Here is a 21181-nt window from a genome sequence, read left to right as displayed (position 1 = left end):
ATCTAGGGATGAAGTGTGCGTGTACATACCAAGTAATGGCCTTCAAAGGATAAAAACGTGGAAGTATGATGGAGAACAAACTTCCTCTATTACTAAGCACTGAGAAAAGCGGTACAATACGAAAAGCAGGAAGAAATGCACTCTGAAAAGTCTTAAACAACAAACCCAACAAAATCACAAGAAAATGGTTTAGAAGAGCCTTTAAAATGAGTTTTATTGTCAGAATTTTACAAGTAGCCTTCAGTGGCATCATACAAGAAGAACTCTGTTGCAAAACTCTAATAAATAGTCTGCCCCAAGTCCCAAAATATTTTTTTGAAATAAAATAAAAACCAAACTTAAAAATAAAAGAGAATAAAAGCAAGACTTCAGGATGCTCAGAGATGTTAGCAATATTTCCCATTTACAAATAATATCAGGCATTATATAAATCTCCTTCATACAAGTCATTAAAAAACCCAAGACATTCTAAACCTTTACAAAAGCACTCCAGAAATAGTTCCAAAGAGATCCATTTCCATGACAAAACATTAGAGAAGAACTCCATGGGGATTAGCATCACAAATGAAGTTTGAGGTTGAAGTGTAGTGTGTACTTGTGTGGAGCAAGATTAAAGAGCATGAAAAAGGGAGTTGAAAAGAACGTGGAAGATTCTGTGACAAGACTATGCCTGATGATTTTAATCTGTCTATTTGAGCATGTGGTAAAGGGGAGGGAGTGGATGCTCTTGAAATTAACCCCCAGACTGCACTTTGTGCAAGGCAATAGTTATTAAGGTATTGACTGTATCCTCAGAATGGAGTAGAAAAGGTTTCTCAGCAGACTGCACAGTTCAATGCCTGTGCAGACTGCGGCACTTAAAAATCGTGTTCTGACACCTAAAAGGTATTTTCTGGAGAGGTAACATGTTGTGGCAAGTTAACTGTTCCTTCAAAGAACAAGAAATAAACTTTCCTGGCATGAGGCGGTTTGGGAAATCTCATGCTAGACAGTTTCACCGGGGATTGGGGATTTCAGAGCTCCAACCCTATCCCAGTACTTTGAAAAATACACTTCTCTAATTCACCTTTACATATTCCTCTGTCTACCATAGTCAAAGATTTAGAAGACCTCTCATGTAATAAAACACAAGTTGAATAAACATTTCTCAAATGTGTTGTGATTTGAGAAGTCCAGAGAAACAGAATAGGAGGGCAAATGCATGGAGATGGTTTACGTGGATTTTCATGGAAACAGTTCAGGGCAAAGAAATCTTAAATCTCTTTACAACTTCAGCCTAAGTCTTCTGCACACATGCAAGTAACAGCTTCCCCTGGAAGGGAAGGGGACTGCGCTGCCGCGCTACAGCAGCCGTGCTCAGGATCAATCTGCCTGCCCGCTGCAGTATGAACGGCAGCACGCCCAGTTTTGCTGTTTGTAAAGCTACTTGGCAGCCATTGTTTCCGCGGGAAACAAAGGCTGACAGAAATGGCAACGCAATGGATGTGCGATAATACACCTCGCCCATGGCTCATGTCTCTAGTCGCTCTCCAAACGTTACGATGCTGGTTGTTCTGTACCATACCAACACTATGGTCACGCGCTGTAATGTATGGGAAGGTAGCACTAGCAACCAAGCGCAAATTGCTAAGGAGACACCTAAAACATTGCATTACATCCCTTTGTCTGTGCCATACTTCAGAAAACAACGTAAGAAGAGCAGTAAAATAAACATTTCTTTCTAATTTTCTAGATGTCATAATATTTGCCAAAGCTGCAAGGAAAAGCAGATTACCTGAAACAGAGAGAAAAGAGTTAGTGGAAACAGAGGCAGACTGAAGAGCAAGCCCGATCTAGCCTCCAAATCATTTTTGTACATAACAGATAAAGAGACAATGTGCAAAAAATAGACATTCACATTTTAGCAGTTAAACTTTTATTTTACCTTTTTAAAATTATTTACTTTAATTTTTCTACAAAAGGCAGACATTGATTGTTGATCTGCAATTGTTCTGAGTGCACGCAGAGATGCAAAAAAGGGTTATCGGAAGATGAAGGACAGGGAAGTGCTCTGACTATACTTTCACATGTCATGGTTAAGGTGGCATTAAAGCTTAAGTCCCCAGTAATAATATTCATAACAGATAGTTTCCTTCCCCGTACACTGCTCTCAGTTCATATCTATTGTGTTGAAAACCCATTCGGTGAATTTCTTCAGTTTCTCAGTTGCATTCTGGGATTCCTCCTGTAACCTCAAGTTGTCTTCCCGTAAATGTTGCACTTCAGCCTGGAGATTGGCCTTGTCCTCTTTTTCCTTAGACGTGAGGAAAAAATACAGATCTTAGTGGAAGTTTTAGGTGATGATTCCTACCTATATAGACCGGCAAGACACTCTTAAGAAAGGATGATTCTCATCTTTGTAAGGATTCTACGTGCAGTAACACACAGTTTTGTACCTAACGGACACTTGCGACATTTAATGAGCAGGATTTCTCTATTTTAAGTACTAACACAGAAGCTGGCTCCCCAAGTGGTGAAATAAAGCTGGACATGCCCTGTTCTGTATGCACAACATGTATATACAACTGTTCATGGTTAAATAAGGGATAGGAAATATTCCTGTGAATACCTCCCCAGTGAAGAGACTTTTCATTTGACCATAGCAGATCCTTCTTGGACCAAGCAAGCAGTAACAGAATACAGAAAGCTTCCATAGAAGAAATTATGTTTAGATAATACTGTCAACTTTTCAACATCAGCAGGATATATTTACATGGACTAACTTTGAGACTTTTGCAGTGCCACCTGAATTCAGAGTGGAGGTACTCTGAATCACCCTCGTAATTTAAGCAGAGGAATCAGATCACTACAGATTTACAAACACCACCTTAGCCTTGCATAATTAGAAGTATGGTCTGAGAAAAGTAGTAAAGAAATGTCTTTTTCTTATACAAGGATAAGACTGGCACAGGCTGAGGCATGGCAAAGCAGGATTACACAGTTATTAGCACTGCCCATCAGCACTAAATACGTCTCAGATTTTTCTGTAGATTAAGTGTTTACCTTCCTTAAATCCTCTTGCAACATCTTCAGCAAACCTTCCAGTTGGTCCACTTTAGAGGCGAGAGTTGGAGGAGATTCTTTACTGTTGAAAGCAGGGAACATGAATAGGTGTTGATATGGTTTACTGTGTTCCTGTAGGGTAGCTAACAGCCTTGTCTATACCAAGTGGCTTTACATAGGTATGCACTTGAGTACACTAAGAATTCACAAAATTGAACAAAAAGAACCTAACAAAGAGTACATGACATGCAGCGCATTAATGAACAGAAGAAATTTAATTCATTATTAAGTAGGGCTATCCCATCACTTGACTTCTCTACATCACTCCACTTCTACACATCATACGCGCCTTGAATTACCATTACTTTGGACATGTTCCTGACCATCTCAGACAAGAAAGAACCAACAAAAAAGTTAAACTGTACTTATGATTCTTCTGTTTTCACTTCCCACCACCATCTTCATGACCTTGTGAAGAGTTCTTCTGTGAAGCCTGGTGATAGCGTCCAAATAAAGACGTTCCTACTTTTTTCCTTGGTTTGTAGCTAAGGAAGCCTGCATATCTGGTGCATTTACTTACCCTGTATAAGGCTTTATCTGTGCAGTAAGCTGGTCCTCAGCCTGATCACTACTGGAAGCAGCGCTCACAGGTCTGTGATTTTCATCAGCAGCAGCAAAGAATGAAGCTCGCTGAACTGAGAAGGCAAACACAGAGAAAAACAGTGGCAGCAGTGATGATTATTTTTTCATGTATTGCACAACAGCTACATGACACGACCTCATAGCAATCTGTCTCAAGCAAGATAAGGTGATGATATGACATACCAATATCCACTTGACGGAGGCAAACCGGCATTGCAAGTGTTTGCACCAGGTTCTCCACTGGATTGGATTCAACAGGCAAGTACTATAATAACTCTGGCACAGCCCTGCACACTCACACAGATCATACATCACCCTCGGGCTAAGCAGCTCTCCAGGAGGGAGATGCTGGAGAGTGCAAAGCAGAGAGACCCCAGCAACACTCAGAGAGTCCACCCAAGGCCAGTTCCAAGAGAGGCAAGATGCCAAGCAGGAACAAACACACACTGTGCAGAACTTCCTGGGTACAACTGCATGACACTGCCCAGTAACTCAGGAACTCCATAAAGGACCCCTTTTTCTTGAGGAAAGAAAAGCTCACTGTGCATAATTTACATGTGGAAAGCAAAATGACCAACGTAATTTTTCAGAACCCAAAATTTCTTCCTTACGCTTTAGAAAACATTCTTAGATTGAAATGTGAAGCCTCTTTCCTCCCTTGCGTCTATATTTCTTTTGTCCTGTAACTGCTCAAATCTTTTAAACACATCTCTAAATCACTATGACATGTGGTTGTGACTGAACTACTGACTGTCCCTACCTCTGGAGTTTCCTTGCACAGACAGTAACAGAAACACTTTTTAGTTTAATAAATTAACATCTCTCTCCCTCAGCAGCTGCTGGTCTTTCACTGGAAATAGAACAATAGCATCTTTTCCTGCTTTGCAAATTTTAATTCTGTGCTTTCAACAACACTAAAATTAATGCGCCTTGGTATTTGATTCAATTTTTCCCACTTCTCTCTTTTTTCCTTTGAGTGAAAATACTGAAGGCTGGTGTAGCTCAGGGATCCGGGCAGCTTTTGCTTCAGCTAGTTGCAGATATCACTACTTGTAACTTCAAGGGCATGTGCTGAAGACACCAATCAATGATGTAGAAGAGAGGCATCCAGGATCACAAATCAGAATTTAGGCTGCCTGGTACTTGTCAATCCCAACTGGCACCTGGCAGAGACTAGAGACTGCAATTATATTGACATCAGACAGCTGTTCCCCCTCCAAGTCAAATCTGAATATATTTTTACAGCAGTGAGATGAAGGTGCCAGCCAACACATCGCCCCAGCTTTGCTTCATCTGAGGTGTCAGTTTGTTACCTCCACCATACTGACCTTTGTTCACACTGCTAAAGAGAAACACAAGTGAGTTTGGGGGCTAGAAAAGTGAGGGATTCAGGTTAACGAGGACAGTCAAATAAATCTAACCAAAAAGGGGGAATCTTTTAAACAGAAACTGCTGATCACAGTGAAACGCATTGAAACCTGGGTTTCACCTCTATATGGTGGTGAAAAAAACATTAACTACAAATTCATCTCCTCTTAGGGACTAAGGCTTACTTTGAACACTCTTTCCCAACGCTGCACAGCAGAAATATGAGACATGCTGATCCTACAACTCCTACAGCAACAGCGCAGGGCACACACGTACGTCTTGAACGCCAGCTTAGACATGCGCTGTCTTATGGAAGCATTTGGCTGCTACCACAGAAGAGCCCAGAAAGCAAGTTACTTCACAACCTTCTCCAACCATGCAGAATAATGTCTAAAAGATTTAGGATCAGTGAAAACACTTCCACGAAGGTGGGACAGCATTTATGCAGGGATTAGGAAAAAGCATTTCTGTTTAATGCACCTAGAAGACTTTTCCATTGTGTTATAGTAACTGTAAGGTAAACTCCCTTTGGGCTGAAGTGTGTTTAATTTTAAATTCGAACACATCTAGGCAGCTTACAGTTCTCTTCAGTTTCCTGAGTTTCAAGCAGATGGAAAGTGCCATAGGATGAAAGACATGTGCACATCTATGCACTCAGAGAACACAAGGGGAAGAATGGCAATGGAAAAGTCTAAACCAACAAGGCGTATTTCCCAAATTACCTTGGCAGCGCACTTCAGCTGCACTACAGAAACTTCTTGCTAGTGCAGTAAGCAAGCAATCATTAGTGTGCTCGTATGCTTTTCCCCTGCTATTTGACTTTACTTTTCCATTTCTGTGTCAGATGTCTTTTCCACCCTAGCTGTGATGTCTGCACCTGTTCTATATGAAATGAAAAGTAGCCAGTTTCACAGAAATTTGGCCAAACTGTAGCACAGAGGGATTCCAGTATGAAGAAATTGTCTCTGAGAACTACATACAAAGCTTCAGGCTGTTAAGACTTGAATTGCTATTTTAAACTAGCTTTAGCTTCAGACTATGTAGAAACAGTAACAGCAACAAAAGAACGAGTGAAAAAAAACCACACCAAAACAACCACCCACTCCCTAGTAAAGCATGCACAAAGACCACCTTTCTAAGTGTTATATTCTGAAAACTTACCTTCAAAAGCTTTGGCAGCATCTACCAAGTTTGACCAGTCCAGATCAGAGGCAGAATCAGGCAACGGCATAAGACCAGGGTCTGGCATGGGCTGCCGTCTTTGCTCCTGGATATCTGTGAGGGAGCTGTCTGAGGCAGAAAACTCTCCTAGAGCACAGCAGAACAAATTATAAACTCCATAAAAGAAAACCCCACAATTCCTTTCTTAGTACTAATACTAACCCTATTTTTAATTTTTCTGGGATAGCACTTTCGGAACCAGTTTGATCAACTGTAGTTGACCAAACAGAGCATGTTACAAGCCAGTTTTCTGAGACAGTGCTTCTCACCAGGACATTCAGCTCTTTTCTAACCTGCCTGAATCTTCACAGCTTAGCACTTCAAAAGCCACTCTGCCTCCTCCCAGCGCTGGGGCTGGGGGCAGCACTCTTGTACCCAACAATTCCTGCTTCTGCACAAGCTGAAGATACTCTGGAGGGCTTTGTAGCTCACTGGGGCTTCTATGGTCCCTGACACATATTTGCTCCTGTAAAAATGCAAAACTGAGTGGTTTTTTTTTTTTCTTCTCTCTCCTCTCTTTACAATTTTGTAAACCAATGAGAGCAGACTTAGGTCTACCAAGATGAATCAGAACAAGAAAGCCCTTCAAATGACTTACAAAGCATTGCCCATCTCTGAGCAGTTTAGTGAAACCTCTTGATCTTTACTGAAAAATACCCATGCCCACCTACCTATAAGGTGGTATAATACATGGCCCGCTATGGAAAAAAAATTGGCAAGCTTGAAAGAAAGAGATGAAGTCCCTGTAATTTTTGTACGAACTGGTGCCTAGCAAAGTGAAACAGTAGAATTACTGCCACTAATTAAGGAAAGATCAAATTGTAAACCAACAATTATCTACTTTATTTCAGTTTACTGGCTGGATAATCAAAAAATGTGCAATGCCTGGTCAGTCAGCACATGTGTAAGCTCAGAAGCAGCAAGCACCTGCTTCCTTGTGCCCTCTGTCAGGGCATAAAGAAAGTTTTGAAATATTTGTAGGTGCAATTAGAAGCTCCAGAGATGTAAGGCTGAGAAGATGGACTGGGCACCTGGGAGGATGCTGCAGAGAAGGGTATAGTGAAGAATCCATTTGGACCAGAGCAAACAGAAAGACAGCCTGGTGGGCAGGACACAAGCCCACTGGAAGACAAATGTCTCTTCAGATAAATAATATTGCTGCATGGGAAGCAATGATCAGAAAAGCTACACTGCATTCACTTATCTGCTCAAAAATCTTGAATATTTTTTTTGTCTCTGTGTGTCTTTACTTTTTATAAACATAAGTTCAGCTCTACATTAACACTGAGGACTCTTGCATTATCTCCTCAGGAGAGGGCAGTTATTTGGGAAGTTCTTAACATGAAAATATTTATAATTAGCGAAAAGACACACAGAATTATGAGGAAAAAACATAGCCATTTGAAAAATTACCTGTTTTAAAAGTGTGAGTTGGATCGTTAATTAAGACAGATGAGAAAATAAGAATATTTTTAGCTCATTGTTGTCCCTCTTCAAAACAAATGAAGGTGCTCTGGAATAGCTATTCTTTGTTATTCAGATCTTTGAATTTAAAGAATTTTGAATAGCTGGAAGCCAAATACTTGTGGTATTAAATATCCAGCTCTACTTAATCCTTCTCTCAGCAAAGGCAAGTGTGGGGGGAGACAATTTGTGTCACTGGCTCTTTTATCAGGCAGGCCTACCTTTTACAGAAAATGGAAAATCTTGTTTTGTTGACATATGTATAAATCTTGCGCACTAGGAGGACTAACTGGTTTGGGATGGAATAGAACGTGACAGCAAAAGAAGGTTTTGTGGTTTTCCTTTTGGAAAATACAGACATCTAAATGAAAAGAGACCAAGTGCTGCTTTCCACTTCTACTCAGATGGCATCATTAATCTTCTGACCCCAAGCCCTCAGAAGCCAAATCCACTAGCCAGTTACAAGCATAATCAAGTCTGCAAAGTTATTTTAGTGTGTATAAAAAGCAGAAGTGAAGGGAGCTCAGTTTCCTAACTCTTACACAAGAAATACGTGATACAGAAACAACAGCTCATGAAAATGTCAGGTCCAACACTGAGAACTGGTGCCTGGTGATCGCAGACAGATGAAAAGAATTTAAAATAGATTTCTTCAGCAGGCTTCACTGTCAAATGTATCCTGTGTATCTAAATAAAGACTGTGCTTAGGGCTTGCTATAGTGAGTTCAACCTATTGATAGCTTTGCCTTTTCCTCTTGAAACACACTAAAAAACATGAATAAATCAGAGCAGACATAGTTCTTCAGAAAACATTGCAGAATCCTACACTGTGAGATCTAGCTCTATTTCTGGAAAATACATTTAGTAGACATGTAGCTACGAGGTACAGCGGGAACCTGTGAAAATTCCCTTTCTCACCCACTGAGACATTCACATGCAGCAACACACAATCTATCAGATAATCCTTCTGAGACTTTTCAGTAAAATAACGGGGAAAGCTGAGCACCTTCTTGACAGCAGTTTACCAATAACTTTTTCCTGTTAGCTGTTGATGTGTGACTAAAATAATTAACTGAAGTCCTGCAAAATGAATAGGGTAACGGGGTGAATGTAAAAAGTTTGTGCAATAAAAACTGTATCTGGTGCAGCTGTACATCCAAATGTCCGCTAGTATTTATCCACTTTCATATCATTACTTTCCTAATAGTATTTTGTTCCCATAATCCCAGGCTAATAGAACTGACACCTGCAGTTGTCACTGGTGTATAGCCAGGCATGTGTTATTTGCCCATTGGTTCAACTGGTCCAGATGTCTCCTGGAAGAAATGGCGAAAGGTAACTGCAGTTACCTCATGCAGTCTTATACCCACTGAAGTGAGGAAAAAAAAAATAATTCCCATCCTATTTTCTATTTTCAGGCATGTGACTTGACTCTCCTCATTTTAGCAAAATCAAGATGGAAGTACTAATTGCTATAACAAACATTTTCCCATAACACGATTAACGAAGGATTCCTTTGAAAGTAGAAAAACGTGAAATACATTTACCATGTAGTGATTTCATTCCCAAAGTATATGATGGTCTCCGTAATGGCAGCGACTTTGGGAGAGAAGGGTATGTGCTGGTGAACAGGACATCATTTGGCATTGCTTGGTCCAAGAGCGAGGCCCGCGAGGCGAAGAAGTGGTCCCTCTGACCACTGTAAATACTCTCATCTGACAAAGTCCTTTGCAAGGCACGCCTTGTGGTAGGAGTGCTGGGAAAGGGAGACTGACAGGACAGAGTGTGTGACTATACATTGATAAAAACAAATAAAAAGAAATGAGAAAAAAATCAATAAAGAAAATTTTGAAGTATTTTCTGAAATAGCTTTTTAAAACTTTTTTTTTTAAATAAGATAGCAAGTTTTAACTTTTTTTTTCAGACTGGATAGGAAAAAGAACTAAAGGAATCTGCTTTGAAGGAAATTATAACTGGCTAACATATACAGGTTTTTTTAGTCTATCTTGCATTCTACCTTTTAAATACCCTTAAAACTTCTCCTGAAGTGGGAATCTCAGGCAGCCCTTGCAGATTCTAGAGCCGATGTGCAGCAGAGATAATGTTTACAGAAATGGACTGAATGCTGCATAAACCAGAGCTGTTCCTTCTGCCTGGGGGCGTCTGCCTTTCTGCAGGCAGAGCACCAGCAAACGCCGACTCATTAGAAGTCTCTTATTACTGAACGACAAGGAACGCCCACCACCGCTTTGATTCTTCAGAAGGATTTGAATCAAAATGAAGTAAATAGTCCCATGAATGAGAAAACTTGTGTCTTACCCCCACCATCATGCCAGCTTCCTCCATGCTCCACAGCGGAGAAAGCCGCGCGGTGGGTTAGCCTGGAGCTACCAACTCTCTGGCCAGTGCCAGCGAGCTGCTGCCACAGAGCGCACAACCATGCCCATCAGCAGAGACACTGATTTTCATGACACCTGTCCCGATGTAACTATCTCTAAAATATGACATTTCTTTATGGTTTAGTGAAAGTTTGGTCCAAAGGCTTTCCTGGAGAAATGGCAAATAGAAAGGATGATCTCACCACCCTCATTTGTTCTGTAAGCAAGTTTAAACAAAAAAGAATATAATACGATTTCTGGAAAAGGTGATTAAACATTATAAAGGGTTGCTCATTTGCACATAAAAATGGTTCTCTCTTCTCAGAAAGGGGAAAAAAGAATGTTTAAACAGACGGTACTTTATTCCTGTGATCAAAATCCCACACTACCAGGTGGGAGAAGAACATGGAGGAGGGTCTATTGGTACTGTAGAATGGAAGATAATATGCCTTTTTTCCCTCTTCCCCCAAACGTTACAGATTTTGATATTAAAAGACTGCTGCGCATTTATGATTAAGGACCAGAAACAATTAAGATTCCAAAAACCTGCTATCATCAAAAAACAAAGAAGGAAAGAGAAGCCACATCTGATGCCAACTTCCATTACATCAAATTCTCCATTCTGCGTTGCCTTCCTCAGGACATGCCCATCATAGTATGAACCCTACATAGTTAGCACTACAGAAATGACACCTTCTGGTACACAGTTGTCACTATGTTATGTTGAGGATAAGCTGGTTTTTATGCTGAAATTTAAAAGCTCAAACCAGCAGGTTCATGTTATGATCCAGTGAAATCTCCCAGTGCTTGTCCTGAAGTGGCAAAGGGAAAGAAAAGGCTGCCAAGTCAAGCAGCATTTACTCGAAGGTGGTATAATTCACTCAGTGTCAAAGAATTAGGAGCTGGAATCACCAGTTAATATCAGATGTTGAGATTAAGAGGTTGCACAGATGCAAGTATTTGATGGAGTCGAACAGAGGCAATATGAGCAGGAATTGTCTTCTGGTAACAGAGCAGAGGGAAGAGAAAAAGAAGGGTGACTTGTCTGGGAAGATGTAACGCATAAGGAGATAAGGAAGGCTGGAAAGATAATTAAAAAAATGCACAAGACACAAAATCACAGCCTAGAACAAATTCTACTAGCAAACAAAGCCTTTGGCAGACAACAGATAGGAAGAAGGAGGATTTTCAGTCTTTGTGCAGAGAACTAATGAAGGGCATTATAATTCCTTTTTCTTTTTTTCCTTTTTTTTTTAACTGTCAAAAATTTTTATGCCATATGAGCAACTTTCTGTAAGATGAAATATAAATCATGCAGTGGGCAGAAATGACAGTTACTTTTAAAATGGAAAAGATTTAATTTATTGGTGTGATAGAATGTTATCAACTTGCTGAAAATTATCAAAAGTATAACCGGAATTAACATACTAGTTACAGTCACCAGGAAATAAAGATCAGGGTAAGAACTGATTCACTAACCCCAAAGCAGAAAAACAAACCTGGGAACATACACACTTTTCATGGTCTTCAGGCCATCTCTTTAAATGGAATGGAATTTCTTGGAATGAGAACAATCCTCTTGCTCAAAAGAACCAACAGGAGATGCTCGCACTGCCCAGGTCCCACTCCCCTCAGAACTACCACTAACCTAAGGAAAATATATCTTGCCATTGGCAAGGGTGTTTTTTCTCTGGCCTCAGAAGCAACATCTGAAATAACCTGTGTACAGAACCTAGCTCTTACAAAGTTTTAATAAGCCACTGTGGGTTTTCATAAGCAAAGAAAGAAGTTGCAGCTCTCTCTTTTGCATAGTGGCTGTGGAAAGCATTTGGGGTCCTGGTGATGAGCCCCAGCTGCTAGGCACTGACTGTACAAATCAAGATGTTCTCTTCAAAATCATGGATTTTTAAAACTAATAAACGCACTGGGGTTATTATACACATTTTGAAACACAGCGAGAAATGTTTCTAGCTATTTATTCTGTATAAATATTTGCTTAAGTTTAGGAAGCATTCTTGTCCTTGTGCAGTAACAGGATTAAAGAGGCATAAAAGCATGGCTTTTGCAAGGATTTCAATGCTGTCAACAAATCACTGCCTAGTGATGCAATCAGAGAAGAACAATTCAAATGCATAACAACACTACAGGATTTCCCATGAGCCAGCAATCCTAAATGTTTGAAATTTGGCGTACCAGTCTCTTCAAATTTGCACACAAAACTGTAATAATATTGCAGTGACTGTTCCCCAAATGTATTTCTCTAGTAGATAAGTCTGTGACAAACAGATGACTTTCTGTCCATGATGAGAATTCTGGGAATGCTTTGCATTTTATTTTCCTGTCATGGGTGAGAATAGAAAAGATCCTGAGAAACTCTTGAGTCCAAAGTCCAACCCTGTAAGCCCTGTATGAATGAACGCTTCAGCTTTGCTTTGAAAGCACTCAGCATTTTCTACACAGAAATCTTAGAGTTTCACAACCTTCATCCTTTTCCAAATCGTGAAGCATTTGTTGTAGTAGTCGATATGCCTAGGCAGCAATGAACTCAACCATCAAATCCTTATAAAGTGTAACTTTACACATTTATGTTTTGTAACAACAGAACTATGACTCTGATCAGAAGAGGGCTTGTGCATTGCTCTTCAGGTGTTCTCAGATTTCACTTAACTGTGACAGGAGATGGCCAGATGACAGACTCTCTAACATACCTTAAAATTCTTCTGGGACTCAGGTGTTGGGCTATCAAGATCTATCAATTTCTTCAGCTCTTCTTCGACAGTGGACTTGGATGCTCGTTTTGGTGATGCTCGGAGATCTCTCGCTGAAGCACGCAGCCGAGGGTGGGCCATTTCACTGCCATCACTCTGGTGACGTCTTAAACGAAACGGAACAGACACATTCAGGTCTCAAATCCCTGGGGCAGGAGGCATGAATGAAACAAAAATTATAGCACCCTCGAGATTTTCGAAGAAAAAAAGCTAGGTAGAGGGCATGGAAGAGACGAAGGACTTTCACTAATACAGCAGAGCCTCATCTTAATGAATACCCGTTGAAGCAATAAACTTGTTTAAAAACATCAACCAGCAATACACTTAAAGGTTATCGTAACACTTTCCCAATAAGAGATTGAATCTATTAGATAATGTGTATTCTGTACAAAACTAAAAAAATATAAATGTCTTCAATGAGCCCCAAACCAGCAAATCACCAAGTTTCTTATATGTTTTAACTGGCTTTTTATAACACAGTTATAACAAAGGTTCACTACCTCCTTTTGACAGCCAGCTATTGGTATCATCTAGGGATACTGTGCTTGACCCAATAAAAGTCAATAGGGCTTGAATATTTGAAATGGGCTTTCTGAACCACTTGCTTTCTCAGTCATACTAGACTCGTAGGAACAATATTTTCACTAGGAAGTTGTTTCTCAATTTCTTTTCCAAAAGAGATGGTTGCATATTGCAACACGGAGAGATCTTGGCTTGCTTTCAGCCAGTTACACTGGATACCGGCAGCAATCTTAACAATGCCACATGGAGTGCTACAGAGCTAATGCATGGTACCACTACATGGATGAGAGGTTTAAGGAAAACTCAGGCTCTATGTTAGGAGGATTTCTAATATTTCCTCAAATAGCATTTTGAATCACCCTTAAGAGCACCTGAGGAAAGGTAAGCCTTAATAGAACTCAAATCCATACACATCTCTAGAAATGATAAAAAAAAATCTTTTACAAGTCAACAGGGAACGAGATTACCTAACTATCAAATATTTAAGCCTTGCTGCAGAACTCTAGATTAAAGTTCTACAGAAGACGAAGCATTCTATTCAATAGTCTTGAGCTCTTCTATACAGAGAAGTGTCACAGATCTCAATGCTTCTTTGCAATTAAAGCAAATAACCAAACAAGAGAACCAAAAACCAGTCTTACTTTCTTGAATCCATAAACCCCACCGAGTTTATTGTCCCTTCTGGCTTTTTCCATCCAATCAGATACTTGCTAGTAGCACCCTGGCGAGGGTAGAAAGTCCTGGGACCAGATGAGGAAGAAGAGGAAGAGGAGAAAGAAGGTGCGAGCTGGGGAGAAGTAGCAGAATGAATCTCTTCTTTAGGTGAGCTTCTGGCACTGGTGAAAACAACCGGGCTGGCAGAGTGTCGTGAGCTCATGGTACTATGAGAAAAAACATAATAAAGACAAAATTTGCCTCATATGTGTATACATGCACCTTGTTTAACTATTTTTAAAGCAGAACTCTGAGCACAAGATGTTACTTGGATCAACAGCAGGTAGAATAGCAAAACCACTTTGCTCTTCTTAAGGGCATTCCCACCAATATTTATTAAAAACATCTCACATAGTAATGAAATATTTTGTAAGCAACCTCTGAGGATGCAATATACCATCATCCCCTCACTCCTCTTCACAAATGGGAAATCTACAGTTCACAGTCAGTAGGCAGCTTTAAAGTAATACACGAGATTGCAGCTGAATTAGCAAAACAGAGCCCAGGTCCAATTTCTTGCTGGGATTCCTGGTTGTGGAAGAAAACATATTTTGAAGGAACTTAAGCAACAGGAAACATCTCTTTAAGACCCCACAACAAACCAAAGAAGAAGCCCCTATCTCTTTCAAAGCAGGACTTCCTGGATTTTGCCTGAAAGGGAGTTAATATTTGCAAAAAAAGACTCTTAAATTGAGAAATTTAAGCGGGTCTCTAACATGTATCACAATTTATCTACGGAGCAAAAAGAGTTGGGATGATCAACTGCAGCGTATTGCTGAAAGAAGGAGGAGGGCTTTAGATGGGAGCTACTCTTTAGTTATGCTGGTATGCAAATCTGATGGAACTTGCATAATACCAGAAGCACGAGGACTTAAGACTATAACAACCTTAAAATGTCGGGCATTTCCAAGTACAGTTACAGGAAAACTTCATGCAAAACGTTAGTACTGAAACAGTGTTATGTATTCCGAGACCAGTTTTCTATGAGTCCTCTACACAACTCAGTCACATTACATCCCTGTATCCAATGCTGCAAGGAAGGAATATGAAACAGATGGCCCCGTGCTAAAGAATGGTTTCTGACTGAGAAATAAAAATTAGCTGGGAGACTGAATAGAGTCACTGAGTAATCTTTTCTTTCCCAGCTTAAGAGAAAATCCTTCAAGTCTTTTCATATTTTGATAAAAATGCATTTTTACATCTTGCTGAAACAGACAAAAAGACTTTAAGGTTAAATTTATGTTGCCACCTGAAAAAATAATCTCACCTAAATTTAGCCTTATAGAAGCCAGTTATCTAGTGTATGCCACTTGTCTTGCTCCTGCTGTAGTCAATGGAGAAACTTCCTTAGGAGGTGATTCCCCTGCTCTTAAATTAGGTGTCTCAGATACACAAGGAGAATTAATGCTCTGCACTTTCTCCTCTCTCACCACTGACAACAGATAAGAGTCTAAAAAAAAAAAAAAATCACCTTCAACTGCATTTCATTTTCATATGGCTCTAGTTAAGCAGCAACATGTAAGTGCTGTGGATTTAATGAGGAGTCTGAGTGGTCTGTAGTCTTCCCCACCCAAACGGCACCGGCTGCTGCAGCCCCTGCTTCCATCTCTCGTACCTGGGGATGGCTGGAAAGTCCCTCACGTCAGGGGCAAGATGCAGCCTCCCATATGTGCGCAAATCAAATGACTACAATATAGATTTTGTATTATAGAATTTTTTTTTTTTCTTCCTTCCATCTCTACGTTTGAAGGGCCTACAGAAAAGATGGCAGACTGGGAAAATACAGGAAGAGATTTTCCTGTCCATCAAGCCCGTATATTTAGCACTGCACACCACAACCTTCTTATTTGTAGCAGATATAAGTAAACATAACATATTGCAAGAAAGCAGAGAAAAATAAAATCTAGGGGGAGAAGCAGCAAATTTCATTCTCCCTTCACTCTTCTTTTTCAATACTGAAGGAAAACTCCTACACACGCTGAGTAAACCAGCCCATCTGTGGGACATCACCACCACAAAATTAAACCACCACGATTTGGAGAAGACGCACATCTTTAAAGAAAACATATGGGGCTATTTTTTTGTCATTTTTACAACCTTCTATATACACTCAAAAATGGAGAAGTCTTTTGCTTCAGTGTAGCAAAAGGGAAGTTCTGATCACATTTCAGAATTCTTTAATCCATCAGGTAGTTCTCAAGGAAGTGCCAGTTGTGAGAAAACATTTATTGATAAAAACCAATAACACCACCTAGATAGACTGGTAGTGTTGATCCTTAAAATTACCAGGCAAATAGGGTAAAAAATGATGTTTGGTATGCTCTACATAAAATGTATACATAAAATGCATATGTATATATAATAAAATAATGAGATTATTTTATTACATATCATATTGCATATATGCATTTATTTAAAATATTATTACTTCGTTTTAATGTGTGTCATGTAATAGATGCCAAGAGCAGCCTGGCAAATAAGCAAGAAAATTAGGATACAGTTTTAAATACACTCTTCTTTGAAAGGTATTGCACATTTTGAGTTGTGGTTTTACAATATAGTATTTTGGGAGGATATTTTGCTTCAGGAACTATGCACAGAACCATGGATATGACTGCAATTTTTCACACTACAGGTAAAAACAGGCAGGTCAATAGGGTACTGATAGATGCAAAGACACACTTGTTAACTGTCAGCAAATGCTTTGGATAAGATCTAGAATAACTGAATCAGAGCTGGAGCTCTGTGGTAGTGATGGGAAGATATTAGAGTATTCAACACCAGGAAGCATGCAGAGGACTCCTCATACTGTAACAGACACCTGGATCAGCTTGATTATATCTGGAAGAAATTCAGTCCTCATTCTCAAGACACAGAGACAGCCACAGCTGGTCCCCTACCTCAATTATTGAGACATCAAGGATTACATTAAGGAAAAATTCAAATATTACATGACAATCTGCAGGAATTGCAGATAAGCCATTCATAAAAGTATTCTACTATCATTAAATAACATTTAGAGTATCGTAAAATTATTAGAAGTAATGAAAAAGATACTTGATTAGAAATACCCAGAGTCTTCCTTTTAGTTTTGGTAAGAGGACTATAAGAAACCATACAGTCTAGGTGGAAGTGAAAGTTCTATTTTATTTGTTTTTTTCTTAGGGAATTCATGCCATCAGCACATATGGCTTCATTTAATGACATTCAGCTATAATGGTTCTGTATAATTACTGGCCTGCATAATGCAATTCTCCAGGGATGTGATGAGAAACCTGTACAGTCATCAGGAAGGACTCTGGCAATGGGGGTGGAGAAGAAAAATAAAACCCAACCAGAAGCTCTGCTGTAAAAGTTAATCACTGTAATTTACATTTTGCCACTAATTCTCAGGTACAAGTTCTTTTATGCACCATCAAATGATCTGAACGCTAATTATTGCTCCTGTCTTCTACAGACACAAACACTCTAATTTATGGTTATTTTCTTTTCGTTTGTCACCGAGTTATTTAGGGCCAAATTCCTTTTCTTCTTGCTCAGAAACCTGACTCTGAAGATGTTACAGACATTCTAGCAAAAGGTAAAAAAAGTGAGAACCTACAAAGGATAACGATTTAGAAACTGATAGAGAAACACAACAATTAAGCTGTTCATTTCTCATGGAAAGTCACCTATTCAGAATCATCATTCGGTCTCTCCTCCTTCACCTCTTTGGAGCAGGCAGCTGTGGTTACATTTTGGAAGTGCCAGCTGAAGAAGCCTCCAGCTCCAAGCTGCTGTGCCCCCAGAGAAAGAGCTATGGGAACGCTGGGAGCAAAGAGCTGGACCAAGGGTTTCCTCAGGTTCTGCTGTTCAGTGGGCAGCCACCAAGTGAGGACGCCACAAGAAACAAAATGAAAGCTTTTTAGCCCAGATTGCGCCTTTGCTTTATTGTGAGGCACAAAACACATGTTCTGTTCTTTAAAAGCAAGAAATAAAGAACGAACAAAAGTCAGTCTGTTTTTATTTCACCAAAATAAACTATGTGGGTGCAAGGATTGCGATATTTCTCAAGTATCATGCCCCATGTATTCTATAAACTGCTACTACTCCTCTTTACAAAGAGCTCCATTTTTAACACCTGATTTTTAAATGAAACTGGAAAAAAAGAAAAAAGCCAACTGTTTTCTTTAGCATAAAGCCCAGTGAACCTTCATCTTGAAGATTTCAGTAACAGCCCCACAAAAACACGTAGAGAATCATTTCAGTATCATCAGAGAAACATCACGTAAATTAATCCAGATCAACCAGGGAAAATACCATGTTTGAAGACCCAACGCTATGCTATAAGAAATAATGAGACAACATCCTAGACTTAAGTTTGCAATCAGGTTACCAAGTATATCCATGGGAGATGAAGTTGAGAGCTGTCACGGTATGCCTGCCCTGTGAAGATATGTTTCTTTCTATTAAATTTCCTTGGCTTTTCTACTGAACTAATCCTATTTGGTGCTCAGAGAAGAAGAAACTAGAACCTCAGATGTACAATGATGCCATTCCCTTTAGGCCCACCCTTACAATAAAGCTTCCAAGAGTTACATGTAAGTTTTCCAAACTTCTTTGAATCACTTCTGAAAAAATCCTTCCAAATGGAAATGCTGACATCTTTATTACAATTAGCATTTTGTATAAGAATCTCACATTTAATGCTACTGCTAGTTATATTCAGAAAAGTACCACAGGGCTCATAGGATATCCTAACTAACATTAAAAAATGCATATAAGCATGCTTGCCTTAAAATAAAAGGGATAAAACTGTAAATAACCACCATATACAGTTTTACTTTCTTGAAAGGGGCACACGGAATCATGGAATCATTTAGGCTGGAAAAGACCCGCAACATCATTGAGTCCAAACATAACCCAACTCTAAGAACCTCATCCATACATCTTTTAAACGCCTCCGGGGACGGTGACTCAACCACTTCCCTGAGCTGCGTGTTCTAATGCTTCACAACACATGCTAACATCGCCCGAAATTGAAGTAAATCCCTCTGCATAGTGTCTGCTATAGACTTTTTCAAGTCCTTCATGCATGCATAGCTACTAGAAAGCCTCAAAAGACCTGGGTGGGATTTATACCAACTGAATATGAGCTTTAGTGCCAAAAATGGCCAATCATGAGATCCAGAAAACCATAACGGGACCACCATTAATAGACTACTTAGTCAAAATTACCGTGACAAAGTACACGGAGACCGTTCACTACATTACAGTCTCTATGACAACCCCTACTTGCAGCTACTGTATGAGGAGTTGTTAACTGTCTGATCCACATCTAGCCTTGCATAAATGTAGCTTTGCTCAAAACAATGAGCAAAAATTGCTTCAGACTTCCCATCTGTAGGCATTTTAGCTGCACACTCAAAACAGAGGCATCTTATGAATAAAAATGCAAAAGTCAGGCTCTGCCAGGCCACAAATTATGATGATCACACAACTTCCTTGAAAGACCTGTGGGGTTTTTCTTTGTTGCTAGTATGACACACTATGAGTATTTTTCAAAAAAAATCACACTGAATACTTCCTAGGAAATAGGTCAGGAAAATGGTCTAAAATATTTTCTCCCTCTAGCAGCTCTGATTAACTTGTCAAGTGGGTATCTTCCACCTGAGGTGTTCAAGCACATCATACATGTACTTGATATTGCAAATTTTACAAGTAGCAAAACCGAGGGAGAGAGGGAAGGTGACTGTAATGTGTCATACCCAGCAGCTTGCAGCAGAATGAGATTAAATCTACATACTAGCACTCCCAAGCAACTTGCTCTCAAAGCAGATTTCTAAACAAAACTGGTGAAAAAAAATGCAAAGCATCCAAAATGTGTACTTGCAAGACTAAAATACCCCCATATTAAACTGTTCTTTAATAACACAGACTGATCTCCTTTCTGATCCACATGTGAACTGCAGCTGTTGCAAAATATTCCTTATGAACACATCAGACACTTCTGCCTTACATTTAGTAGCAGCAGTATGGAATATGCTCTCAAAGACATTTTTTATTGTTATAAGCAGTAGCAGACGTGAAGACTAAAGGTGGTCTTAATTTTCAAGCATTCTGCGCAGTGAGATCTTTAAAAAACACTAGTTAACATAAATAGAAACCTCTCTCTCCAACATCCACTTCTCACTTTTGACAGGTTAGAGAGTGAGAATGGGAAAATGAGTGTGGAGGGGTCATTCTCATGAGAGGTGAAAATTACCTTGTGTGTGAGATGGCATCACTAAGACTGTAAGCACTGTTCTCCCTCGTTAGAGGATTGGAGGGTGGCTGACTCTTGCTGTGAATATCCAGGCTCAGTGAAGACTCGGTCTTTCGGTCCATGTGGCTCTCTTTTTCCAATGTCCTGTCTGCAATGGAGACCACTTCGCTGGAGCTGTGCCACAGCGGTGCCACCTTCTCCTTTGTTAGCCCTGTGCGGGGAGATGTTGCTGCTCCCAGGGAGGCAGTGCTGCCATGGCTGGGTCCGTAGGAAGTGGTGTCAATGCCACTATCGGCTGAAGTGCCCTGAAGGTAGTTGTAGCTGTTCAGCTCTGATTCGGTGCGCTCTCCACTGTCATACCATTTTTCATCACTGTGAGCACTGGAGGCATTGCTGGAGAGCGTATTGCTGCTGGAATGGCTGGAGTAGTGGCTGTCCGACTACAGAAGAAATAATCCAAAAACCCCACGCTTATAAGTTTATTTCAGAATAATGGCAGTAAAGAAGAGGAGGAAATAAATGGTTACAGAAGTCACCACTGCACACCAGGAGCTCTTCTACCTTGAGGTGTTGGATACATAAATTGAGGAGAATAATAAACTCTAAAAATTTAATTCCAATACAATGCATGTGCTCTGTTCTGGGTGCACACAAAAACCTCTCATATGGATTTGGAAGCCATGTCTTAACTATTCAGGGAAAGTCAGAACTGTTTGTATTTTGCCCCCAAATACTTCACACTGTTTCCTTCCAAGCACAGCTCTGCTCAGCCTACACCAGTGATACTGGCTAAGTTGCATAGACTTTGACTTGGTTTA

General features: G+C 39.9%; 1 protein-coding gene across 5 annotated transcripts in view; it reads right to left on the bottom strand.

Moving 5' to 3' along the window:
• Positions 1–205: 205 nt before the first annotated feature.
• The window catches only part of SIPA1L1 (signal induced proliferation associated 1 like 1), a 223719-nt gene continuing 202743 nt past the window's right edge, over positions 206–21181 (bottom strand). For 4 of the 5 annotated variants that reach the window (XM_065635160.1, XM_065635161.1, XM_065635162.1 and 1 more), the window contains 8 exons: positions 20364–20803; positions 14047–14286; positions 12824–12989; positions 9285–9528; positions 6214–6360; positions 3623–3737; positions 3043–3124; positions 206–2293 (listed from right to left, as the gene is read on the bottom strand). In XM_065635160.1, coding sequence (XP_065491232.1) covers positions 2150–2293; positions 3043–3124; positions 3623–3737; positions 6214–6360; positions 9285–9528; positions 12824–12989; positions 14047–14286; positions 20364–20803 — 1578 coding nt within the window. In that variant the 3' untranslated portion in view covers positions 206–2149. The remainder of the gene's footprint in view (positions 2294–3042; positions 3125–3622; positions 3738–6213; positions 6361–9284; positions 9529–12823; positions 12990–14046; positions 14287–20363; positions 20804–21181) is intronic. The other variant, XM_065635164.1, reaches the window with a different exon arrangement.

The sequence above is a fragment of the Caloenas nicobarica genome, chromosome 5, assembly GCF_036013445.1.
Source record: "Caloenas nicobarica isolate bCalNic1 chromosome 5, bCalNic1.hap1, whole genome shotgun sequence".
Classification (NCBI taxonomy): Eukaryota; Metazoa; Chordata; class Aves; order Columbiformes; family Columbidae; genus Caloenas; species Caloenas nicobarica.
Note: the sequence above shows the minus strand (reverse complement) of the source record. Positions and strands in the feature narration are given on the sequence as shown.